Raw genomic sequence first — 25,153 nt, 5'->3', positions numbered from 1 at the left:
AGTGTACAACTCCTGATCTCAGGGTTGTAAGATCAAGCCCCACGATGGATGTAGAGGTTACTGAAAAATAAAACCTTTTTTTTTATTGTTAAAATGGCAATAAATAAATAAATAAATAAATAAATAAATAAATTCCAGAGTTGAAAAGTACAGTAATAACTGAAAGTTAAAATTCACTAGAGGGGCACCTGACTGGATCAGTTGGTAAAGCAAGCAACTCTTGAACTTGGGGTTGTATGTTTGAGGCCCAAGTTGGGTGTAGAGATTACTTAAAAACAAAATCTTTAAAAAAATTCACTACAGGGGCTCAACAACAGATTTGAGGCAACAGATGACAGAATCAATGAACATGAAGATGGGTCAATAGAAATTATCCAACCTGAAGGGGGGGAAAGGCAAGAAAAGTTGAGTCCTTACTCAGAGATCTGTGGAGCAACATCAGATATACCAACATAAACATAACAGGAGTCCCACTAGGAAAGGAAAAGAGAGAGCAGAAAAAACACTTGAGGAAAAAATTGCAGAGCTTCCAAGCTGAGTTCCACCAGAGTTCCACAGACCAGGATGGTGGCACACCCCATTTTCATGGGAGCAGAATCTCCTGAGCTTGGAAACTTTCCAGACCCCACCCTATGTACTTCTTCATCTGGCTGTTCATCTGGTTATCTGTATTCTTTATAATAACCTTTATAATAAAGTGGGAAACATAAATTAAGACTTAGAGCAATGTAGTGACTTGTCCGGGTTCACACAACTAGTAAGTGGCAGAGATGGAATTGAAAGATGGGACTCTGTGACTGGGAAACTAAAGTCTTTACCATTTTGTCACAGTAGATGTCACCACAAGAACTCATAGAGTACTTTATCAGGGAAAAGGGAAAAAAGAGAAACAATGGCCAAAAACTTTCCAAATTTGATGAAAAAATAATCTACACATCCAAGAAGCTCAATGAATGCCATGTAAAGTCAATATAAAGAGATTCACAGTCAGACACATCATAGCCAAACCATCAAAAGAGAAAATAATAAAGAGCAGCAATGAAAAAGACTCGTCGTGTGGGAAGAAGCATCGACACTGATCTACACAAACTTCTCATCTGAAACAACGGAGGCCAGAAGTCAGTAGAATGGCACAGCCAAAGTGCAACAAGCCAAAAATGAAATTAAGAAAGTAACTCCACGAACAAGTTTGCGCCAGTAAAATTCAATCACATAGATGAAATGGACAAATGCCTTAAAAATAGCAAATTGCCAAACTCACTCAAGAAGAAATAGAAAACTTAAATAGCCCCACATATAAAGAAGGAAATTGAATTTGTAGTTAAATCTTCCCATAAAATTAATTGGAGCTCCGTGCCTAAAATAAAAGCATTATTTCTGGAACCAGTACAGACCTCTAGGCACTGAGAGGAAAGGTTTTTCTCTTTCATTCCCGGAAATAGTCTTTCATCATACAATGTTTTTTTATTGTTGTTTTACATGAGCCAACTTTCAAAATATTTGGAAGCAGAAAGGATTCGCTCTCAGGTTTCTCATCATTGCTTTGCTGGTGAACTTAATAAAACCAATTCAGTTCATTCACATTTCCCATATACTGGAGATAATAAATAGAAATATTCAGGGGAAAAAAATTTCTGCAAAGAAAATTCCAGGTACAAATGGCTCCATTGGTAAATGTAGTAATTCTACATAGTAGTAATTCTACATAGATTAAACATTATTTCCATCAAACCCCAACAAGGTTTTTTGAGAAATTGACAAGCTGAGTCTAAAATTTGCATAGAAATACCAAGGACCTAGACTAGCCAAAACAATTTTTAAAAAGAAAAAAGTTAGAGGATGCTCACTACTTGATACACTCACTATAAAGCTACAGTTATCAAGACAGTATGGTATGGGGGGCACCTGGCTGGCTCAGGCAGTAGAACACGCAATTCTTGATCTCAGGGTCATGAGTTTGAGCCCCATGTTGGACTTAGAGATTACTTTTTAAAAAATAAAGAAAAAAAAAAGACACTATGGTATTCATATAGAGATAACCATAGAAGTCAATGGAATAGGGGTGCTTGGGTGGCTCAGTCAGCTGAGTGTCTGACTCTTGATCTCAGTTCAGGTCTTGATCTCAGGGTCATGAGTTCAAGCCCCGTGTATGGAGCCTATTTTAAAAGAGAGAGAGAGAGAAAAAGAGCACCTGGGTGGCTCAGTCAGTTAAATATCTGCCTTCAGCTTGGGTCATAATCCCGGGGTCCTGGGATCGCGTCCCATGTCAGGCTCCCTGCTCAGCAGGGAGTCTGCTTTTCCCCCTCTCTCTCTACTCCTCCATCCCCGCTTGTGTTCTCTCTCTCAAATAAATAAATAAAATCTTTAAAAAAAAAAAAAGATTCCGGGGCGCCTGGGTAGCGCAGTCGTTAAGCGTCTGCCTTCGGCTCAGGGCGTGATCCCGGCATTCCGGGATCAAGTCCCACATCAGGCTCCTCCGCTGGGAGCCTGCTTCTTCCTCTCCCACTCCCCCTGCTGTGTTCCCTCTCTTGCTGACTGTCTCTCTGTCAAATAAATAAATAAAATCTTAAAAAAAAAAAAGATTCCAATCAATGGAATAAAATCTGTAATTCAGAAATAGATGAACATGTATGTGGTTAACTGATGCTTTGAAAAGGTGGCAAGGCAATTTTTCAACAGGAGAGAGAATAATCTTCTCTACAAAGGGTGCTGACATAACTGGCTAGCCATAAGCAAAAAAAACGTGTGTACAAAAGTCAACACAAATGAATCATAGATCTAAATGTTAGAGCTGAAACTATAACACTTACAGAAGAAACAGAAAATGTTTGGGACCCTGAGTTTGATAAAGATTTCTTCAATAGGACACAAAAGGGCACAATTATAAGGGAAAAAAATCAAAAATTAAACTTCATCGAAATTGAAAACTTTCACCCTCCAAAAGACACTGACTAAAAAGAAGTTAAAAGACAAGCCATAGGCAAAGAAATATGTGCAAAATACGTATCTGACAAAGGCCTTGTACCTGAAATGTATATAACTGCTACAAACTCAGTAATAATAAGACAAACAACCCAATTTTATAATAGACAAAAAAATAGGAACGGGGTGCTTGACTGGCTCAAACATGTGACTCTCGATCTCAGGGTTGTGAGTTTGAGCCCCACGTTGGGTGTAGAGATTACTTAAAAATAAAATCTTAAAAAAAAAGAATTGGAACGGACATTTCGCCAAATATTCTGGCTGGACTTTGGGATCCCACAGACCCGGGTTCAAATGCTGGCTTTGCCACTTTCAGGCTGTGTGACGTTAGATAGGTCCATTCACTTCACCTCTATGAGCCTCGTTTTTCTCATCAGCAAATGGAGGGAACTTGTAACTAAATAGTGGAGAGTCGAGAAGATTAAACATACTATTCCTAACTTATTTAGATACTTAAGAAATGCCGGATGCCCTTTTCTTCCCTTTCAAATACAGGTAGGTTGAGTTATCTCATTTCAAGCCTGGGAAAAGCCGACATTGTGATTAAGCAAGACAAAGAGGTTGAGACAGAGAAACGTGTCCAAAACAGGGCACTGGAGCTGCCGCCCCTGGGGCTGCAGAGCAGAGATACGTGGGGTAGTCGGTGGAGACCGGAAACCGAAAGCAAGAACAATAGCATCAGAACAGGAAAACCAGAGGCTGCAAATCTCAGGCAGCACGAGCGTCTGCAGTAGGGGTTGCACAGGCTTGTCACATGCCATGTTTACACAGGTAGTAGGGGTCTTACCTATAGGGCAGGCTGGCCCACGCCAGCCTTCTGGAGAACAGGGGGCCTGGTGGAGACAGGGTAGCAGCAGCCCCCACCAGGCCCGAGGGAGATGTGCACTGCGATGGTCCCTTGGAGGGGGCTAAAGCCATCTGGGGGCCGCTGAACCTGCCACAGAAAAGCATACCCTTGAACCTGGGGAGTGGCCGAAAAGGATCAAGGGGCAAGCCTGGCCTCCACGCGCAGTTCAGAAGTGGCTACTGACCGAAAGGAACATCACCTACCCTTAGGCCTCGTGTAAAACATCTCCTTCCAAATCCACCCTTGAAAGACATTCCTCTGGGTGTGAGTGTCCAGAAGGGCTGGGCATCTCCAGGGCTTCAGCTTGGTTTGAGCTGGGAGCAGAATGGAAGGCAAACTGACTGGGAACCTGGCGTTCAGTGACCCCACCTGCAAAGGAGGGATGGAGCCCGCCAGGTGGGTCTGGAAGGGATGACAGATGTCTCAAAGGCATTAAGCCCCACCCCTCAACTCCATGGGCTTTGTGGAGCCTGACTCTTTGCTTCTTTTAATTCCTTTTTGCCGTCCTCCATGGTCTTTGTCTCCCCCAAAACCCCACAGATCCTCAGGACAGACTGTGACACCCTAAGCCCAGACTCACCTTCTCCCACTCCTGCTAGTCTTCTGGAAAATGGCCTACCAAAGACAAAAGGCTGCATTTCAGAGGTTCTCATGTCCTCGATACAGTGATGACATCTGCAGCTTTGAACTCGAGCCCCCCCTGGAAATTTGCCCATGGCCCCAGGGACACCCCAGTAAGAATGACCCTACCGACCCCTCGGCCCTGCTCCCTGAGGCTCTTGGATCTAGACACCTGTACACTTCCAGGTACCCCTTCTGGGGCAGCAAATAGCCCCACCAGCCCCAAGTTTCTGGTCCTGCTTAAGAGGGGAGTGTCTCACACACGACTAGGAAAGACTTAGCTCATTCCCTATTCATTCATCAACCCTGATCCCCAGTCTCAGGCTAACTGGTGGCGACAGACCAGGAAAAACTGCTCTGGGTATGGCGTCAGGCTTCTGTGCCATTGGGCACAGTGGAAGAAATGCTGACCAACCTGGGGGATGGGGAGTGGGTTGGGAAGCCTTGTAGGAAAAGGAGGCTTCGGACCCAAGTACGACACGCATCTATTAATCAGTCTTTCCCAGATAGAGAAGAGAGAAAGGCATCACTGTCCAGGCCTGGAGAAATGAAAGTGCCCTGTTCTGGGAGGAGGCTGGAGCCTGGAGTCAGGGGAGAGAAGGGAGAAAGAAAGCAAAGGCAACGTGGAGCTGGAGGGGCTGGAGCCAGGCCATGGCGACCTTCTCAGCCAGCTTCAAGCTGTTGAAATTCATCTTGAGGGAAATGGGGCCATTAAACATTTTCAGTAAAAGGGAAGGGACTTGGCCTCCATGATCTTCCTCCCCAAAATCCCGATAACCCACATCAAAGCATGAGAAAAATACCAGACAGGAAATGGCCACATTAGAGGAATATTTTACAAAATAACTAGTCAATACTCTTTCCCAAAACTGTCCAAGTCAGCAGAAACACGTCTGAGAGACTGTCAGACCAGAGGTTAAGGAGACATGACAATTGCATGTGAAGGGGAATCCCAGAAGAGATTCTAGAACAGACAAGGGACATTGGGGAAAAATGAGTAAAACCCAAAGAAAGTGTGAGGTTTAGTTAATGGTCATAAAGCATATATCATACGGTGGAATATTATTTAACAATAAAAAAGCATAAAGTACTCTGTTATGTGTTACATGGATGATTCTCGAAAACTAGCTAAGTAGAAGTAGACATGGGAGACACAAGAGACCACATGTTCAGGAGTCCATTTGTACGAAATGGCCAGAATAGGCAACTCTACATAGAGACAGGAAGTAGATTAGCAGTTGCCAGGGGCTGGAGGATGAGGAGGGTGGGGAGGGACTGCTGGCGGGTGGGGTTTCTTCTAGGGTACACAAAGATGTTCTAAAATTGGATTGTGATGATGGCTGCACAATGCTATGAATATACTAAAACACCGCCACTGAACTGTACACTTCAGATGGGTGCGTTACGTCTCCATAAAGCGGCTGGTAAAAACGGTCATGTTGGTGCATTAGTTGTAAGGAAGGTACCACTGAGCGCCGTTAGTACGTGAAACTGGCGAGCTCGCTGTACTGCTTGGTACACTTTCTGTAAATCCACAAAACAACTGTAAAATAGAAAAGGCTTAAGAAAAATTACATACGTACGTATGTACACACAGATGTACACGTGCTGTTTTAAGAAGGGCAGGGGAGTTAAGCGCTGATGGGGCGTGAAATAGGGACAAGGCCACAGGGGGACAGGCTGAATGGCTCTACGGGGTTTGTGAGCTTCCTGCTGGGGCTGTAACAACCACAAATTTAGTGGCTTGAAAACACAGACTTTGTCAGGATTCTAGAGGTCAGAAGTCCACACTGGTTTTCACTGGGTTCAAATCCCCAGTAGGGCTGCCTTTGGTCGGGGCTCTGAGAAGACTGTTTTCTTGCCTTCCCCAGCTTCCACGGGCCACTGCATTCCTTGGCATATGGGCCCGTCTTCCATCTTCAAAGCCAGCAGCTCTGTGTAACACCGTCACCTCCCTCTCCTTGACCCTCCTGACTGCCTTCACCTTGTAGGACCCTTGTGATGACACTTTGTAGGACCACCCACCCTAACAATCCAGAACCACCCCTCCAACTCGTTGATTTAATCACACCTGCAAAGTCTCTTTTGCCACATAAGGTCCCATATTCACAAATTCTGTTGAGGATATGGACAGCTTTGGGGGACCATTATTCTGCCTACAGTGTCATTGGGGAGGTTGGGGCACCTGGGTGGCTCAGTGGGTTAAGCATCTGACTCTTCATTTCAGTTCAGGTCATAAGCTCAGGGCGCCGAGATCAAGCCCCACGTGGGGCTCTGCATCAGGCTCCATACTGGGTGTGGAGCCTGCTTAAGATTCTCTCTCCTCCCTTCGTCCCTCCCTGCCCAGCTCTCTCAAAAATTTGGAAAAAACAAAAACAAAATGGTGAACACAGGAGGACGCTGTGAGGGGAAGATAGGGTCGGCTCTGGATAGGTGGAGCCTGAGGTGGCCTTGGCCTTCATCTATTCACCAAACACTAAGCACCTCCCCCATGAGTCACTGGGGCTCTAAAGGCGACCGCTGTGTTGCTTCTCACTTCTGAACGTCTCTGGAATCAGGGTGCACCTTTTAATCAATGACATCTTGTAAATGTAATTGGCAAGGGTTTCTTTCTTAAGGACATAGAAAAGACTTGTTAAGAGGCAATGAACACCAAGTCTGGGCTGGCACTAGCACAGACCCGATTATTACAGAAGCTGGAGCCCTCACTGGGGCACCAAGTATCCCTGGCCTGTCCTCGTCTTCCTGCTTCCCAGCCTGGCTCCTTCCACCCGGGGCTCTGGTGCTCAGCAAGCCCGCACCAAACTCCAGCAGAGCCCTGGCCACACGGGCTCAGCTCTGCCACTGCCGCGGCATCCGGGGAGTGGCCCCTTGTTCCAGGCACACCCGAGTCACAGCAGTCATGCCCGGTGTGGTTCTCCACCTGTCCGCACACTGGAATCACCTGGGAGCTTTCAGAAGCCCCAGCCACCAAGCCGCTACTTAGACCAATTCATTTAGAATCCGAGGAGTCATTTTACAGCTCCCCCGAGACTCCAATGTCCAGCCGAGGTAGAAAAGTGGAGGGCTCAACCTCATTTGGTACAAGAGAGAAGAGGCATAAGGCAGCCCTGGGGAGAGGTGGGAGGTGTTAGGTCCAATTATACCTGCCTGTCTCCCTCCCAACCCCACTCCCCAGAATCTCAATTCCTGGAAAGGGATCAGCCCCCTAGTTAACACTCAGTTCCTTCAAGGTACTAGCCCCATACCAGGCACACTGGGGGAGCCCAGGAAATGGAAGCTTCAGGGCCTCAAAGGTACCAAGAAAGGTCTGGGAAAGAAGCCCCTTGGGTCTGGGCCAGCCCTCTGCTTCGCTGTGCAAGCTCCAGGGAGGCACTGCCCCCCTTTGTGTCCGTTCAATGGTTGGCTCAGGTGGCCTTGAAGGGCCTTGAGTTTGCTTTTCCCCTAAGGAGCCTGAGACCCCTGGGGAGCCAATGGATACCAGGCTTCCTACTCACCCCCGACAGACGTCCTAGCCCTTCGAGGCCTAAAATCTCCACTTCTGGTGCTCTATCTTTTACTGGCCGCAAAGATAGACGCTGGGGTTCTAAAAGCCGAAGACCTAAGAACAGCAAAACAGGAAGCCTGCTCCGAGAATACTGGAGAACAGCACGTGAGCAAAGGGATTTTTTACATGGTGAGCACAGTGAAGGTGGGGCCGCCACAGGCCACCTGGGAGCCCTGGCTCTGCCCCAGGAATGGTACACGAAGGTGAGGTGGTTCAAGAGACCAGAAAATCCCAAGAAAGAACTTCATGAGGAAACACTCATGAGGCGAGTCCAAAGGGGCTATGAAGGGCCTTGGCTTCTGGCCATCAGCACAGCCAAGGCCCTGATATACAACTAAAGGCTTTTATTGGGAAAGGAAAATTGACTGAAAAATGGCCCCCCAAATCCTCACTGCCTGAGGCAGCTGGGGCCTCCTCCAGAGAGTCCAAGAAAGAAGGGGACACCAAACTGGGCCCTCGGCAGGCTCAGGTGTAGAGGTCAAAGTCAATGCGTTTGGAGTTGTAGAACTGTCCACCGGGAGGGTCCAGCTTCCGGCAATAAACACCATCTGCGAAGTAGCCTTCGTTCACCCAGGTCTGCAGGAAGAGAGAGCAGAGCTGGAAAAGGACTGATATGGGGGGTGGGGGGCACAGGAGAAGGAAGGAGGAAGGGGCTTACCTGCATCTGGGTGCTGGTGAAGGGCCCGTACAGCTCAGCATCCCCCGTGTTCTCCCACTTATACTCCCACATCACGTCCACCAGACCATCTCCCGGCAACTCTGCTTCTAAAACAACAGGCAAAGCCATCTGGGCCTCAAGTGCCCTGCCCCCCTGCCCCCCTCACCCCTCCTCTGCCTTCCAATCTTACCTCCCCTCTGGGTAGGGGTTGGAGTCTCTAGCTCCCCCTCTGCCACTTCCTCAGCAAACATGTCCAGAGAGGGTGGGGGCGTGGGTTCAGGGGGTCCCTGGGTCCGGGACCCCAACCCCTTCAGCCGCATGGCTAACCGTTCCCTTGTCTCCTGATATACACCAAGGTTGCCCCGGGCCACCATCTGGTCAGCCAACCCGGAGAGCCGATCTAACCGCTGGGGGGAACTAGGCCGCCCAGCCCCCTTGCTGCCCCCTTTGCCACCTCCTCCTCGGGCCCCCAGACGCCTCAGTGCCCCAGCCACTGTCTCTCTTGGCAACAGCAGCTCCAGAAGGCCCTCCAGGAGAGCTTGGGCACTCATTGGGGTCTGGCCCAGGCTGTCCTCTTCCTCTGAGTCTGACGGCGGGCGCTGATCAGGTGGCCGCTCCCTGATCTTCACCTATGATATGAAAACAGGGGGGTGTTATCTCCAACAAACTGTGAACAGGGCCCAAGCCCAGCACTTGCTGCCTCCGGGCCCCCGGCCCTATCAACCCGTGGGCCACACCCAGTCAATGTTGTCCAGCCAGCTGTCTCGGATCTGAGCATCCCGGTTCAGGAAGTAGTTGCCATCGGCATCAAAGTGGCCTTCCTCCATCTCCTCCTGCAGGTTGAAGGGTGTGATCCGCACACCTCCCTCACTGGGGAGTGTGGCTGCTTCCTGACCTGCACCAAAGACACAGGTGTCCCACACTGAGCAAGCGAAAAGAGACAAAAGCCTTCCTTGCCCCACATCCCCCAAAGCTCTATCTGTTCCTCCAGCAGCATCAGTTCTTGGGTTTAGCTCACCTTCCACATCCTCTGAGGCCAGGATGTCATATTTGCTGGACCCCTCATCATCATCGTCCTCCTCATCGCTGTCCAAAGAGTGTTTGCCTTTGAAGCGGCTCCCAGGACCCCCTGCCCCAGTCACAGGATCCACCAGCTGCGAGGAGGAGCCAGCAAGTTGAGAGAGACAGGTTACTATCTATTCCTCAAAGTACCTTAGGTAGGTTTTTCTTCAAAGCCTTCTCTGACTGAAAATTCTCCAAACCCATTTCCCAGAGAACATGGAAAAGCTAGCCCTTTTACCCGTTCTTTGTCCCCACCAGTTTTCTTTCTCTTCTAACTTCTAGTTCCCTTTCCCTCCCCTCACTCCTCCCCACAATGCAGGAGTCTGGCCCCCTCACCTTCTTCTTGGGGACACTGATTTCATCCTCATCATCCTCATCTCCCACGCCTTGGAAAGTCACTTTCCTCTTTGGCATGACTGCACAGAGGGGCCTTCCCCAAGCTGAGCCGAGGTGAAAGGGTGCTCGTTAAAGGAACTGGGCGAGGCTACTCACCGCCGAAGGGCCCCCAACACAACAAATAATCACCTGGTACGCACTAGATCCAGCTTGGGAGGAGAGGGAGCACAGAATCAGGGGCCGAAAGGAAAGTTGGCAGCCAACAGGCCCCCGGGACTTGGTTTGGTCCAAAAGAGTTGCTGGAGACCGGCCGGAGAGGCGGACGCGCGGAGGGGCTTCCCACGGGCAACCCCCACCCTTGACGAAAGGAGACAGGTTCCCCCCACAGGCACCCCCCATTCCTGGCCCCCGCAGTCCTGGGTGCGACGGGGCTCCGCGGTTTGACACCCGCTCCTACACCCCCAGCTCCCTCAGAGCCCGCGGGGCCCGGGAGGACCCAGGACCTAGCCTCCGGGCCGCCCCTCTCCTCCTCGCGCCGAACTCCCAACTCTGCGGGGTAACCCCCAACTGTCTTGGGCTAAGTATACAAATCAGACGGGCGGCAGAACCGCGAGGGTTCGAGGGGCCCCACCCGCGCGCGCTCACCTAAGGATCCACAGGAGGCGGAGAGGAAAGAAAAAGAGAGAGGTTTTCACCAGGGCTACGTCCGGGGCACCGGCCGCCATCACCCGGAAGAGAACTGCGGAAGGCGCCAGAGAAAGCCGGAAGTGGCTTCACTCGAGTTAGAGGACTAAGTGGAGAAACGGGCGGAAGTGCGCACTGAGCGGGGAAGGCCACCCCGCCCTTGCCAGAATGACGTGAGCAGTGTGGGGCGACAATGGCGAGAACAGGAGACGTATGAACACCTAGACCCTGATCAGACGAGAGAGTTGGCCGGATGCGGTTTCGACTCCCTCGTATAGCAGTTAGAGGCTCTGGGGAGAACGTGGAGCGCAGTCTACTTAAAGGGAAGCCCAGGACCGTGATGGAGGACCAAAGTGGGACAGTGGGTTTCGGCCTGTTTCCCTTTCCAGGGTTGAGTCACCCTTCCCCAGGATTGGCCAAGAGCTTTTTGCCCCTCACCATCTCCTTGGGAATCCTGCCTTTCCACTCAGGGTCCAGTTCTGTCCACTTCTAGGTGCGGCCTTGCTCTTCCCCTCCGAGGAGAGGCCCGGTTCTGATGGCCCGCCTGGAGGCCGCGGAGGGCTCTGGAGGTATTCACCGAACCCAGCTCTCTTTAGGACCCAGGGGAAGTCACTTACCCCACGCCTAACCCCTGGGCTAGTTCCTGGTTTCTGAGGTGGCAAGAGCCATCACCGGAAAGGTGACGGTGATACCTGTGCCCAGTACCCAGGCCAGAAGTCTCTTGTGCCCTGATATCAGGTAGGCCTGGAAAAGGAAAACAGTGCCTCTCTCGAACCACAGCCGCAGGCAAATAGGAGCCCAGGCCGGCGGTCCCTGCCCTGGGTCTGTAAACTGGCACAAGGGGCAGAGCTGGTGGTGGGAGGTGTGGGTCCCAGTGCTGTGGGGGCAAGACCTCTACCTCTTGAGGACAGTGTCTTAAATCCCACTGGACTAGGACCATCCCTCCTCTCTCCTGCCCCCAGGGTTTGCTCCTAGATTGGACTACCATGAAACTGCACCAAAAATCCGTGCTCAGTTTCTTCCGTGGATGCAGAACACAGGCTCCAGACCGGGAGGGCATCTTGCTAAAGAAGGGAGCCCGAAATACCAGCTATCAACGCCGCTGGTTCATCCTCCGGGGAAACCTCCTCTTCTACCTGGAGAACCAGGCAGACCACACACCCCTGGGCATCATTCTCTTGGAAAACTGTCAGGTGGAGCCACGCCTTGGGGCCACAGAACCCTATGCCTTTACCATCCTGACCTCCAGGGTTGAGGGCACAGGTGGGCGTGCCTACAAGCTGGCAGCAGAAAACCAGGAAGAGCTGGAAGCCTGGCTGTGGGCGCTGGCTGGGGCGAGCTGGAGGCGGCTGGTGGTGCTACTACCCCCCCTGGAGGCCCAGTACCGGGAGCTGTGCCAGGCAGCTGGCCAAGAGCCCAGCTCGCCCCCAGAGGTCGGTGGCTTCCTAGCTGCCCTCAGTACCCCCTCCAGCTTCCAGGAGTTGCACGAGCACTTTGGGAAGGAGATCCGGGTGCTGCAGGTGGTACGTAGAAGGCCCCAGGCCAGTGACAGTGGAAGCAGCAGATCCCCGGCAGAGGAGGAGCAGGAGCTCGGCAGTTGTTGATGAGTGACTGAAAGACGGACCAAAGGCCAAGAGGTACCTTCCTGCCAAGACCAGCCAGCTGCTTCAGTAGACACCCAGATGCCGGCCTGCTCCATTGTTTCCCACCCCCTGCCCAGTCCTTATTCTAACCCCCATCATCAAATAACAAAGCAGGAGACAGGCCCAGGTACAACAGCAGGTTCTTTTCTGATTCTTCAAAGCGCCGCACAGGGTGGGAATAGAGACAGAAGAGAATGTAAACATTGGGTTCCACCTCCTGGAGCTCAAGGGAAGACCCCTTCCCCAGATAGGGGCCGGAGGGGAAACAAGGTGAAAGATGGGGACCCTGGTGGAGACAAAGCAGTAGAAGCCTGAGAATACACAGGAAGGTGGGTGAAGAGGAAAGACAGCAAGGAGGATGGCAGGTGGGGAGAGGGGGGACATTCCCTGTTCCAGTGCATGTCCCCTTAAATAAATGAGTGCAAGAACATTGTGGAAGGAAAACTAAAGGAAAGAAGATAGAGCGAACACCCCCACCCTGGACCCACCAGGTCCTCTGTACATAATTACAACACAGAGATGTCCAGAAGTAGAGCGAGGAGAGCCTTGGCCCCCAGGCAGGAAGAGGGGGAGACCGGCAGAGCTGAAGAAGGGAAAAAGGAACCCAGCTCCACTCATGGATAAGGGGAGCAACTGGTGTAAGAATCTGAAAACTGCTGATTCCCATCGCCAAGTCACCCCTGAGGTGACAAAAGGCCAATCAGGACTGCACCTGGGCAGGACCCCAGAGGGAATTGGGGCAGGAGTGACAGAGACCCCAGCTGGGCCTAACTGGAGGTGAGGGGCTCCAGACTTGTTCACGGCTGCCCCGAGGAAAGGCAGCTGCCCCGTGCACTCACTGTCCCAGCTGTGTAGGGATCAGCAGCTGGCAAGGAGTTGGGGAGCCAAACCGCTTTCCCCAGAAAGAGTGACAGCCTGCCCAAGGAGCTTGGGGCAGCACCCCAGGCCAGGCCTGCTCTTGACTGAGGAAAAAAGAGGGAGGCCATGCAGTCCAGCCCCGAGACAGAGGTCAGAAGTAAGCATCCTGCCGGGCCTCAGATGCCGAGGACCTATCCCCACCATCCTGGGGGGCTGGGGGCCCATCTGCCTTTCGACGCAGCGAGAGCTTCCTGCCTTGGGCCTTCTTTTCCTGCTTCTGTCGTTCCTTCTCCTGCTTCTGTTGCTCCTTCTCCTGCTCTTTTTCCCACTTCTGCCGCTCCTTCTCTTGCTTTTCCCGTTCTTTCTCCTGTTTCTGCCGCTCCCTCTCACGTTCCTTTTCCTGTTTCTGCCGCTCCTTCTCCTGCCTTCGAGTCTCCTTGCTGGAACCCAGTGGGGTGCTGTTGCCAGTAGGCGAAGGAAGGGATGGATGCAGTCCCTCAGCGGTGACCACAGGCCCTGGGGCAGGCCCAGCACTGGCCCTGCGGGCAGGAGGGGGTGGAGAGGGGGCCCCCCCAGCTGCCCGGGAACCTCGGCTCTTGAGGCCAGGGAGGCTAAGAAGGCTGGAGGAGGGGCCCAGGGGTGGCTGCTGCCGCCGCCGCTCCTCATGGATGGCCCGGGAGCCGTGTAGTCGCCGAGAGGGCCGATACTGCAGCTCCCCCCGGGTTTCCCGCCACTTCTTGAGCTGGGCCGCGTTCTCTCGCTCAATCAGTGCTTCTGTCACCGGGAGGGTGGTCACCTAGACCAAGAAGGAATGGGTAGCAGAATGAAGGGGAGGGTGAAGGGCAGGGTGGGATGGGCTGAAGCAGGTGCGGGTGGACTCCGGCCGCGGCCTACCTCATGCACCAGGAAGTCCTCCTGCATGCACTGCTGGGGCAGGTTGCGCAGCTGCTCCATGGTCTCATACATGCCCTGGCAGGAGCGCAGCTTCTCCACCGAGCCCAGCGTGTGCCGCAGCAGCACCAGCGCCACCCGGAAGATGATCTTGACGCCTGCAAGGGCAGAGAAATGACAGCATGGGCGATCAGGGCTGGGATCGCAGCCCGTCCCATGTAGAAGGGCCTCACAGGCCCTATCCCTGTCTTACTGCCATCCTCACAGATGAGGAAACGGAGGCCCCACGGAGATGAGCTGCCATGGGTTTCAGGTTCCTGGGAGGGAGCGTAGGCGCCAGGTTGATGGCAGAGCCAAGACCAGGCCCCAGTTTCTCCAGCCCCCGGACTGCATACAGGGAAGCCTAGGCCCCAGACGTACCTTCTGGCAGCAGCCCCCTCTGTGGCAGCCACCGTGGAAACCCCAGACCCCTCATGGCCTGAATGGCTCCAGAAGTACCTTCACAGAAGAACATATCCCAGACACGCAGCACTGACGCCCAGGGCAGGGTGCGGGCGAAGATGCACATGAACCACTCGGTCATGTAGAGCACGGGGTCAATGCGCTGCCGCCGCAGGTGCCGGTGTGCCAGTGGGGAGGCCCGGCGCAAGAGCGCGAAGAAGATTTCTCCGTCCAACTGAATGGCCTCCTGCAGGTGGGAGAAGCAGTGAGAAGAGGCCTTTGGTGACCCCCTTGGGGTAGCACTGTCCCTAGGAGGGGATCCTCACCTCGGTGGGAGAGGCCCAGAGCACAGGGACAAAAGGGCAGCAGGTGGGACAGGACAAGGACCTCCCTGCAGCCTTGGGTGCACCCAGCCTTCAGACACTCACCAGCCCTGCACTGTAGTAACCGGGGAGGTACTTGTCGCAGATCTGCACCAGGCACCAAAAAGCTTGCTGAGGAGGGCAAGAACAACGGGGGAGGGATGGGACCTGGGAAACAGGGAGCAGAGCGCTCCCCCATCACCACGGCAGGCCAAGGTCCTCCCAGGCCCTCCCCAACCAGGACCGGGGTATGCGGACCTCAGCAGGCATGTGCATGAGCAGCACGGCGGCCACTGGGGCCTGGGCCTGGCAGTAGCCCTCATCAGGCCGGTAGATCGTGTAGGCCTTCAGGATTCGGTACAGGTCCTGTTGCCTGTGGGTATTGGACAAGATCATGAGGGCAATCACAGGAGCTGAGGGCTCTCTGCCCCAAACTAAGCCTGCTCCCCCTAACCAACCCCCTTCCAGACCCCTCCTAGATCCAGTTCCAGATTAACCTCAGAGCTTCACCACCACACACCTCCACTGAAGTTCCTGGTGCTGCCCATCAGGGTGAAGCGACAGACTCCAACCATAGCCAAAGCATTCCAGGCTCAGCCTTCCACCCATGCCTGCACACTCCACATGCTTCCTACCCGTTCCCCCACACCGGCTGTGCTCTCTCTCCCTCCTTCATCTGCCACCATGCCATATCCTTCAAGGTCACCTTCTTCCGGAAGCTTTCACTGCCCGCAGCAACAGCCCTCCTTTCGCACTGTCTGAATGCTTTTAGCGCCCCGGAGCAGGGGCTCTCCCGGGGCAGGGCCCGCCTCATCTGCCTCACTGGATTGAATCAGGTCCCCGCCACCATGTCCTGGGCCCTGGTTCTTGGTGGGCCCTGGTTCTTGATGAAGGCTGGGGAAGCCAGCTGTGCCTCAAACCTTTCTGTCTCTGCATCCAAAAGAATAAAAGCTCTGCCCTAGAACTGCACCTCTTTCTGGAGGCTGCCCCATGTCTGGGAATTCCATTCAGTCAGCCCCACATTGGAAAAGAGAGCTCTTCATCACTCCCCATGGCTAATCACCACATCTTCTCAACACTACCTCTTGAATTTCATTCAGGCCTGTTCCTTTTCTCTGCCTCCACAGCCATTCCGTAGCTCAGACCTTCATTTCTTACCCAGAAAAAAGTAAAAAATGACCCCCTCTATCTGAAAATGCAGTCACTGAAGTGTGATCTGCACTTGTGCTTTATCTGCATACCTCCCCGCTTTTTTTCACTTAGTATTTTTTCTCCACTTTGCAACAGCATCCATGAACTGTCAGGTTGGATGCACTACTTATTTTACCCAATACCTATTAAAGTAGACAGGTAATTCCCACAAGCTCCCATGCTTCATTCACCTACCTACATGCATGTGTCCCTGCTTCCTCCCCCGTTGCTGTGGGTGAAATGTCTGTGGTCCTTGCCAAACACAACCTTTCCACTTGGGCACGGCACCCCATCCACTCTCACCTCACGGGCCATCACCCCAGCAAGCCTCCCACCTCTCCTGCATCATCACTTTTTCTCTCCCTACTAGATCATTCCCATTGGCATACCAACATCTGTTCTTTCCTCTTGCTTAAAAAAATAGTCTCTTGACCACCTCCCTTCCCCCTCCAAACACCACACCATTTCTCTCCTTACCTACTCAGCAAAACTTCAGGGTACAGGCTCGCTGTCATCAAGCTCTTCCATTCTGCAGTCAGGCTTTAACCCACTGCCCCGTGCAAAACTGCCCTCATCAAGGTCACCAATGACCTCCACTGCGCTGAGTCCCGAGGTCAATCTGCAGACTTGACTTTACTTGACCCACCAGCAGTTATTTCATACAGCTGGTCCTGAAACCCCTCTTCAATTTGCTTCCAGAAATCACACTGCCCTGGTTTCCCTTCTACCTCTCCAGCTTCTGCTTCTAGTCTCCCTTGCAGGTTCGTTCTCATCTTTCCATTCTTGAAACGCTGGAGCTGCTCAATCTTTGACCTTGCTGCTTTGATGACCTCACCCAGTCCCATGGGTGAGATTTAGTCCCACCTAGAGGCTGACAATGCTCAATCTCCAGCTTACCTTCACTTTAAACTTCTCCCCAAATTCCAGACTTGCATATAGCATACATCCAACTTATCTGACATCTTCATCTGGACATCTAATTAGTATTTCAAACCTCACATTCCAAAACTGAGCTCCTGATGTACCCCTCTAACTTCCTTTTTCCCATTTTCCCCATCCACATCAGTACATAACAATTCCATTTTTCTAGTTTCTCAGGCCCAAAACCTTAAGAGTCAGCCTTAATTGCACTCTTACTCTCGCTCACTCCTTCTCCCTCTCTCTCACACACTCCACATCTAATCCGTTGGCAAATCCTTTTGACTCTACCTTCAGAAATACCCAGAACCCAACCACTTCTCCCCATAGTTCCACGGCTACCATTCTGGTTTATCTATCATGGTCTCTCTCCTAGATTATGGAAATGGTCTCCTCACAGGTCTCTCTGCTTCTGTCCTTGTCTCCTTATAGTCTATTCTCAGCACAGCAGCCAGAATGACCCTTTTAAAACACAAATCAGATCAGATCACTTGTAGCCCCATCTCCATTCTCACTCTCTACTCCCCTTTCTTGCTTTAAACTCCTCTTTCATACTTACCACCATTTCACAGGCAACATACTTTTCCTTCTTTGTCTTATTTATGTATTGTCTATCCCCACTAAAATGTAATAAGCCCCATAAGGGCAGGAATTTTTGTCTCTTGTTAACTGCTGTCATCTTTGGCTAGACCAGTGCCTGGCAGATAGCAGGTATTAAGTATTTGCTGAAAAGATGAACCAACTGATGAAAAAAAGTCCACCTGAGAGCCACCTAATACCATCTTGCATACTACTAAGGACTGACAGATACACATCTCAGGGAAGCCGGGTATATAGAACAAAAGTACAAATGCCTTGGAACAGTTTTTAAAGGACCTTGGTGACCTGGCCCTAAACTGCTTTTCCAGTCTCAGCTCTACCCAACCGCACATCCCAGACAGAGCTTACATAACACTGGCCAGGAAAAACCTGCCTCCTGCTCTGCTCCCGTCTATCCTTCAAAACCCAGTTCAAATGCGACCTCTTCAATAAGTCGTAGTGCCTCCCATCCCCCCTGCAGCAGCCCCCCAGCCCCAAGTCAGAATCTCCCTCCCAGGACGCTTCCTTCAATATGGCTTGACACTCAATCCATTAAAGACCACTCTCCTAGAAGCCCTGGAGAGCAAGAACTGCTTTCAACCCAGCCCTGTATCCACTTGGAGCCTTCTACCAATGTTTGCTGACTGACCCATGTGGTCAGGCCATCTTACCCATGCCCCCCTCGAGCAGCAAACATCTCATGGAAAGGGAACTGGCGGTGCAGGTCCTTCTCAATCACATCCAGCCACTTGGGGTCCCCAGGCGCCCGTTCCAGCTCCTGCAGCGGGACAGCAGGGATTATCTCAGGATCTGGGGGGACTGATGATACCCTTCACACCATGTCACAACCCCATACCCTGGACATACCTCAAACTTGCCAGGGTTCTGCTCCAGGAGTTCCTTGCTATTGGACAGGTACTGCCAGGCCTTGGCTCTGAGGGAAGAGGGGATCCCCTTCCGGCAGCGCAGCTTCACCTAAGACAGAATGGCAGGCAGGCCAGCAGCTTCAGGGGCTGGCAGAGCCTCCAGGCTTTCCCCAGCAGTCCTCAGGCTTCCTGGCACACCCCTCACACATCCCATTGGCTTGACTCCACTGGACCTGGCCTGGCCTTCTATCTTTAAAGCTACTCCTCCCCCCAGGCCCAAGTACCGCCTGCCCCCAATGTGGTCTAGAGAGCAAATACTAACATGGCTTCCCTGGAGCACATGAGCCCTCCCTGCCCCCTTCCCAACCTGTCCATCGCCCTGCCCACCACTCAGCCTTCCAAACCTTCTGGAAACGCCGTGACAGCCACTTATCCCAGTTACTGAACATCTCCAGCCATTTGAGCTCCCGCTGCCGAGCCACATCTACAGGAATGGAGCTCTCTCTGCAGGATGAAGGGAGTATGGAAGGGGTCAGTAGCGGTAGTGTACAACATGGATTGCTGGCGGAACTGAAGCAGGCCACCCCCCCGTTTCAAAATGAGAGACTGGACGTAAAAGCATTTTGTGAGCTACCAAATATCAGGACATCTGGCCACTTAGCCATCCAAGTGCCTAGCTCATCACACTGAAAGGACTTCTCTTTGGAAGGAATCTCTGGTGTTCTCATGTTGGATCTCTATACATGTTGGGTGTGTTCAAATCCTGCTTATGGCACATACAAGTTTGGGGAGAGGGTACAGAATATTTAAAAACCCCACTTTGCATTAGACCTGGGTCCAAGTTCTAGCTTTACCACTTATTCATTGTGTGACCTTGGGCAAGTCACTGAATTCCTCTAGCCTCAATTTCCGCATTCGTAAGACGGAGAAGTTACAGGAGATAACAAATGGCAAGTGCTCAGTAATGGCAAGTATTACCCATAAAATGAAACACAGAACCAATATATCTCTCTGCCTCCCTAGAAGGAACGGAGTTTCCTCCTATCAGACTCTTGAGATCTCCCAGGCCATCTGCAATCCCCTCCACCTCCTTCTCCCTGAAATCACCCTAGATTCCCAAGCAAATGAAGTCTTCCTTGCACTGTTTGCCCATTGTTCTGTCACAGCCTCACACTCAAGATGCCCCATGAGTCTTGAAACAGTTACTTGTAGGAGCTAGTACCAGGAGGTGAGTGGAATGGAAGAAAGAGCTTGAGTTTCCAGACAGACCTGAGCTCAAATCCCAGTTCCACCCATTAGAAGCTGGGGGATCTTGGCAAGTGATAACCTGACTCTCTTCCTTTTCTATAAAAAAGGGATGTCACCACCTACATCACAAAGTTATGAGAGGGCTATTGAGAAACTACATAAGGACTGGTAAATGGAAGGTCTCATTAAATACTAGTTTCTTTTGTCTTAGAAGCCCCTTAAACACCTCTCATTAATTTCTAGCATAAGTCAGTTCCAAACTCTACTAAGGATCAGGAAGAATAAGATAATATCTTTCCTGCCCTCAAGAGGGTCACAAGCTTGCAGGGGAGATAACTGCAATGTGGTATGGGAAATGCAATGATAAAAATGCACAGAAGAGGCACTGACTGGAGTAGGGGCAGTGGATATCAGAAAAGGCTTCCTGGAGGAGGAGACATCTGAGTTATAAGCCATGAAGGACTGAACAGAACACACTGAGACAAGAAGGGGGAGAAAGGCATTCCTGGCAGGTGGGAGTATAAAGGGGGAAAGACTACAATCCGTTCGACAGGACCACAGTACTAAGTGCACGGCGAGGAGTGGTGAGACAGAAGACCAGAAAGACTGGCAAAGCCAGATACTAAGGAGCCTATCTGCAGAATAAAGCATTTGAGACTTTATCCTGTGGCCAGTGGGGAGCCACTACAAGCTTTTAACGTAACATGTGCCTCAGTTAGTCTTGCCTCAGAAGTATCCAACACAGAAGATAGATTTTAGAGGGACAAAATTACAAAGCATAGAAGTAGCAACCAGCACGGTGCCTGGCACACAAGAGGGGCTCACTAAAATCCAACTCAGTCCAAGTTCCTTAGGGCAGTGTGGTACTGAGGAGAAAGTTGGTCACACAGATCCAGATGTGAGTGGGGCAATTCGCTCAACCGCCTCAATCCTGTTTCTTCACCTATCAATTGGGTACGACAATGCCTCCTCCGTGCATGGGAAAATACCAAGGTCAAACTTCAGATGCCTTCCTAAGACCATGAATGTTGGTGCTTAATCAAAGGTTCTCTGTTTTTTTTGTTAGATTATAAAACATGCTTAGAACATCCTCCCAAGTGTCCCCCCCAACCCCAGGCAGGTGCCCCCCACCCAACACACACATACACAATTAAATCCTACCCATTCTTCAGCATTCGGACCAGCCTCAGCTGACTTCGGAGTGGGCAAAAGACACCTTTCCTAGGTGCTCACAAAATCCTGTGATGATCTCAAGGCTAAACCTTACATATATCGAAACCAACTCTTAAAGTATTTGTTTCTCCCTCTAGATGATGGGCGCCTTGAAACAACTATTTTATCCCTAGTACCCAGGGCAAGGTCTGGCACCTGGGTGCTCAGGTGATGCTGTAGGTTGAACTGACCAGCAGGTTAAAAGGGTACAGGAATATTGCGCAGGATCCAGAGAGAGGGAAGGAAGAAGTCAGAGGCAATCGCACTCCTACATCAGGAGTGACTCAGGCCCCTGGAGGGAACTAGGAAAGAGTAAGCCGGGCTGGGGAGATGAGGAAATGGGGAAGAGGCCTCCCCCAACCCCTTTCCTTCAGTAAGAACACAAGACTGCCCTTCTCTGTTTTGCAGAGGAGCCTTGGCTTCAGGGTCTCCCCTCCATCAACCAGACTTCCCCCTCTCACCGCCCCATCAGACCTAGGGCTACGGGGGAGGGGAGACGCCTCCATCCCTCCCAGACTCCTTCCACTTCAGGGACCAATGAACTCTACCAGAATGCCTGCCCAGCCAGGTCTCCAGAATATCTGGCCCATAGCTGGAGTTTCACATCAAGGACCTGGGACGACCTTAGGTATCATGTCATTCAAACTTTCACTTTATAGAGAAGGAAACTGAGGCACGGAAATAGGGAAGAAAGCTCAAGGGCACACAACACACTAAAAGCAAAGCTCAGACCCACAACTCCTGACACCTGGTCTGAAACTCTAACATGAAAGTGCCATCAAAACCTCAGGATGCTCTAAGCACCACAGGGATCACCAAGAATCTCACTCCTGCTGGAGCCACTCCCCTGGAGCCTCAGAGGAGGCTGGGCTGCCGGAGTCTGGGCAAGGTGTATCATTTCCTCCTCCCCAACCTCTGCTTCCCTGAAGCAGTGCCACTGGGTGCCCACTGGGTACTCACAGACTGCCCGAATACTGGCTGCCCCCAAGGAAGCCATACTTGTCCGTCTTGCGCAGGGCCAGCCCATTTATCTCTGAGTCTGAGCCCATGGAGCTCACATCATCTGCCAAGGACTCCAAGGTCCCAGACATGAGGCTTACGGAGTCCAAGTAGCTCAGAGTGTCCGGGGCCTGCCCTCGAGGCCCAGAGATGCCCGGTCCCAGGCTAGACGTGGAGCCTAGGTCCTGAGAGTTTTCAGCAGGCTCCGGAGCTGGGGTGACCGTCACGACAGCTACCAGAGCCTCACATGTCCCTGAAGGGCCCGGGCCAGGCCCTGAGGGGTCCTCGGGAGCCTGTGCAGTTGATGCTGATGTTGCCGCTGCAGCTCCATGTCCACTTGTCACCTGTCCTGCTGTCACTGCTGCAACCCGCGCAGTCACTCCTGAGGCAACTGTGGTTCCCGGCTTGGGGGCAAGCGGGGGTTTGGCGGTCAGAGCCCCAGGAGCTGTTCTGGAAGGGGTCCTGGTGGGGGTCCCGGTGGGGGTACCTGGTCCAGGAGCGGGGGAGGTTCTAGCCTCCTCCGTCTTCGGAGAGTCTGCCCCGGGGCCCAAAGCCATGGACATCTCGGCTCCTGCCACTGCCCCGGGCACCGGGGGTTCTGAGCCAGGAGAGACCTGCGCCCTCGCGGCTTCGGGTGAGGCCTCCAGCGTCAGCACCACCACTGTGCTGCTCGTGACGGTCGAGGCTGGGGCCGCGGCCGGGGCCGAGGTCTGGGCGAGCCCCGGTACCCAGGCGGGCAGCGCCTCCCCGGGGGCCACCAGGGTGACCGGGGCCGATGTGGCCGTGGTCACTGGCGGCCCCGGAGCCACCACCACGACGGGTCCGGCCCTGGAGCCGCGGGGCGGCGGCGAGGGGGCCGCGGGGGCGCCATGACGGCGCGGCGGGGCCACCAGGGGCGCCGGGCCCGTCTCCATGGCCGCGGGCCTCCCCTCACATCCCCCCGCCGGGGCGGCCGCAGAAGGCGCCGCCCCTCAGGCCGCTCCGCGCCGCCCGCCAAGGAAGGGGAGAAGGCTAAGGGCGCGGCCTGGCGCGCGTCGGGGACGGGGGCGGCGCGCGGGCAGCTGCCCGGCGCGCGGAGGCGTGGCAGGAATCCCGGGGCGCCAGGAGCGGGGGTCCCCCTTGCGCCCTCTCACCCCTGGCGCTCTCTCGCCGCCGCCCCCTCCCTCCTGCTTCAGGCGAGCGGCCGACCTCGCGCCTGCGCACATGCCCCAGCGCCGGCTAAGCGGCCAGCGTTTCGGCGTTTCACGCCTGCGCGCGGGCAGTCCCATCGCGCTCCTTTTTTCTCCCGCCTCGTCAGAGTGTTTGGACGAATAATAGGAGAGAGGGAACTGGGTTTCTGCCAATCGTTGGAAGGGTGGGTGGAGTTGGAGGTGGGAAGGGGCTGGGTAATTTGGAAAGAGGAAATGGAGAAGGCGGAGGCGCCCCAATGAGAGGGCGAGTGAAGGCAGGAGGAGGTGGAACGAAAGAGATAACTAATAGAAAAGCGGGAAGCTGAACCTCCTGGCCAATAAAAATGGCTGGAGAGTGAATGACCACGGAAGGAGGCGGGTTCTGCGCGAGAAGAGGCGAGCCTGGCCAATGGAAACAGTAAAAAGGGAGCCAATGAAAAGGGGGAGTAGGCGGAGGTCAAGTTGACAGACAGCGGTGTCTCTTTGGGCAGTGACAGACAGCATCCGCAGTCAATAGGAAGAGCTGAGGAATTCTTTAGGTCTCCCAAGAAGGTCAAGAAGGAATGACAGCTGGCGGGGGGGGGGGGGGGGGGGGCGGGCCAGATTGGCTATTAATTTGCATCCTGAGCCAATGAGCGTATTCCCTCATTTTAGCACCAGGGAAGGAAGATAGACGGCTGTATCAGCCAATGGAAGCATCCAAAGGGTAGGGGAGCTGCCAGTAGGCGGTGCCAGCCCAGGGATATCGGTGACAACCGGAGACAAGCGCAGGAGGGGGTGACAGTTGGGGACAGCGCCGAGAGGGGGCGGGGGCCAGGGACATTAGAGCAGCCCTTAGCCAATAAGAGCGCCGCGCTGCTTTGCTTGAGTCCTTTTTGGGCTGCCATTCTCTCTCTCTCCCCCACCTTAAGTAGGCTCCACAGCCAAGGTGGGGCTTGAACTCACGACCCTGAGATGGAGAGCCGCATGCCCTACCGACTAAACCAGCGAAGCGCCCCCTGGTCTCCCATTCTCCATCCAGAGCCGCCTCACTCTGATGGTCTGTGGGACCCCATCACAGATCCAGTGCCCTGATCAAGTACTCTCAACCTCCACTCTGTCTCTAATTTTCATCTCAGCTTGCAACCAACCTCAACACTCAAAGCCCAGACGACTATAACCAGAGCCCCCAAATCATCTAAGGGACCCATCTCCCTGGATCTTCCATTTCCGATGGGAATCCCAAGCCCTAAGTCCCTTTCCTCAGCCCCTCTCCCCTCTATATATCCCAGCTCCTCCCCAGAATCCAGGATCTAATTCTCATCCCCTGAGTGCCTCCCCCATTCTAGTGGGTATCCTAGACCCCAAACCATGAATTCCCAGTAGCACAAACTCCCATATCTGTGTTCTTATTCTTTGGGGGACCCAGGACCTGTCCCATCAACTCCTCTCCCATCACAGCCACACCTCTCTGTACTCCTCATTTTCTGCTAAGAAAGCAGACCCCAATCTCATGAGCCCCCAGGCTACCACAGATCACAAACACAAAATCCTGATTTTAGGAGTCCCTCCTCTCTCTGACCCCCGTCCCTTTGGGCCTCATGGTTAGAGGCCCCCCAACTTCCATACAGAGTCCACCATCCTGAAGTTTCAGTCAGGCCTAGCTCCCAATGTCCCAGGTCCTCCTTGGTTTCTGAGTTCTCTTAGGCTACTGGCTCCCAGCTCAGACCCAGATCCTGTGTCCGAGTTACAGCTACAGCTCCTTCTCCTCGATTTCCCCACTTTCCATTTGACCCAAGCTATCTGAGCACTTTCCCCCTTCCCCTCTTTGGAGTTTTTCTCCCCTCCCAGAACCCAGGATTAAGTGGGCTCCTCCCTGGGCCTAGACCCCCATGGTAACCGTATAAGGTGAGACAGCTGTCGATTGAGGCAGGGAGGGGCCAGTGTAGGAGGCCAAGGGCAGCTGCTAAGTTTAGGGTGGCTCCTTCTCTCTTCTTAGAGACAACAGGTGGCTGGGCCCCAGTGCCCAGAAAAGAAAATGTCTTAGAGGCTTTGGCATG

At 52.9% G+C, this 25,153-nt stretch overlaps 3 protein-coding genes across 5 annotated transcripts; 1 reads left to right on the top strand and 2 right to left on the bottom strand.

Moving 5' to 3' along the window:
* Positions 1-8,269: 8,269 nt before the first annotated feature.
* CD2BP2 (CD2 cytoplasmic tail binding protein 2) lies at positions 8,270-10,798 on the bottom strand. 3 transcript variants are annotated; one of them, XM_045785986.2, is made up of 8 exons: positions 10,699-10,798; positions 10,243-10,262; positions 10,054-10,157; positions 9,674-9,809; positions 9,393-9,550; positions 8,846-9,284; positions 8,656-8,762; positions 8,270-8,573 (listed from the first exon to the last, which is right to left on the bottom strand). In XM_045785986.2, the coding sequence occupies exons 3-8, from the start codon at positions 10,129-10,131 to the stop codon at positions 8,463-8,465; spliced, it is 1,029 nt and encodes a 342-aa protein (XP_045641942.1). In that variant the 5' UTR covers positions 10,132-10,157; positions 10,243-10,262; positions 10,699-10,798; the 3' UTR covers positions 8,270-8,462. The 3 variants fall into 3 exon arrangements, with proteins under 3 accessions (XP_045641942.1, XP_045641940.1, XP_087724991.1); XM_045785984.2 differs by lacking the exon at positions 10,243-10,262; XM_087868865.1 differs by lacking the exons at positions 10,243-10,262; positions 10,699-10,798 and having other exon boundaries at positions 10,054-10,236.
* A 76-nt stretch (positions 10,799-10,874) lies between these two features.
* LOC123784636 (sesquipedalian-1-like) lies at positions 10,875-12,515 on the top strand. Its single transcript, XM_045785988.2, has 2 exons — positions 10,875-11,475; positions 11,700-12,515. The coding sequence occupies exon 2, from the start codon at positions 11,724-11,726 to the stop codon at positions 12,339-12,341; it is 618 nt and encodes a 205-aa protein (XP_045641944.1). The 5' UTR covers positions 10,875-11,475; positions 11,700-11,723; the 3' UTR covers positions 12,342-12,515.
* TBC1D10B (TBC1 domain family member 10B) lies at positions 12,504-23,186 on the bottom strand. Its single transcript, XM_045785983.2, has 9 exons — positions 21,907-23,186; positions 18,891-18,990; positions 18,488-18,595; positions 18,292-18,398; positions 15,191-15,305; positions 14,999-15,064; positions 14,628-14,817; positions 14,133-14,287; positions 12,504-14,034 (listed from the first exon to the last, which is right to left on the bottom strand). The coding sequence occupies exons 1-9, from the start codon at positions 22,857-22,859 to the stop codon at positions 13,390-13,392; spliced, it is 2,439 nt and encodes an 812-aa protein (XP_045641939.1). The 5' UTR covers positions 22,860-23,186; the 3' UTR covers positions 12,504-13,389.
* Positions 23,187-25,153: the final 1,967 nt, after the last annotated feature.

Source organism: Ursus americanus, chromosome 2 (assembly GCF_024610735.1).
Source record: "Ursus americanus isolate L20-20 chromosome 2, mUrsAme1.1.p, whole genome shotgun sequence".
NCBI classification, from domain to species: Eukaryota; Metazoa; Chordata; class Mammalia; order Carnivora; family Ursidae; genus Ursus; species Ursus americanus.
Note: the sequence above shows the minus strand (reverse complement) of the source record. Positions and strands in the feature narration are given on the sequence as shown.

Excerpts from the sequence above, each read along its gene's own strand:
- CD2BP2 (XM_045785986.2), bottom strand. The coding sequence starts at position 10,131 with ATGCCAAAGAGGAAAGTGACTTTCCAAGGCGTGGGAGATGAGGATGAT. Across the intron at positions 9,810-10,053 it reads TCAGTGTCCCCAAGAAGAAG|CTGGTGGATCCTGTGACTGG; the intron begins GTGAGGGGGCCA and ends TCCTCCTCGCAG. Across the intron at positions 9,285-9,392 it reads GGCTGGACAACATTGACTGG|GTGAAGATCAGGGAGCGGCC; the intron begins GTGTGGCCCACG and ends TTCATATCATAG.
- LOC123784636 (XM_045785988.2), top strand. The coding sequence starts at position 11,724 with ATGAAACTGCACCAAAAATCCGTGCTCAGTTTCTTCCGTGGATGCAGA.
- TBC1D10B (XM_045785983.2), bottom strand. The coding sequence starts at position 22,859 with ATGGAGACGGGCCCGGCGCCCCTGGTGGCCCCGCCGCGCCGTCATGGC. Across the intron at positions 18,991-21,906 it reads AGCCAGTATTCGGGCAGTCT|AGAGAGCTCCATTCCTGTAG; the intron begins GTGAGTACCCAG and ends TTCATCCTGCAG. Across the intron at positions 14,288-14,627 it reads GGATATGTTCTTCTGTGAAG|GCGTCAAGATCATCTTCCGG; the intron begins GTACTTCTGGAG and ends CTGCCCTTGCAG.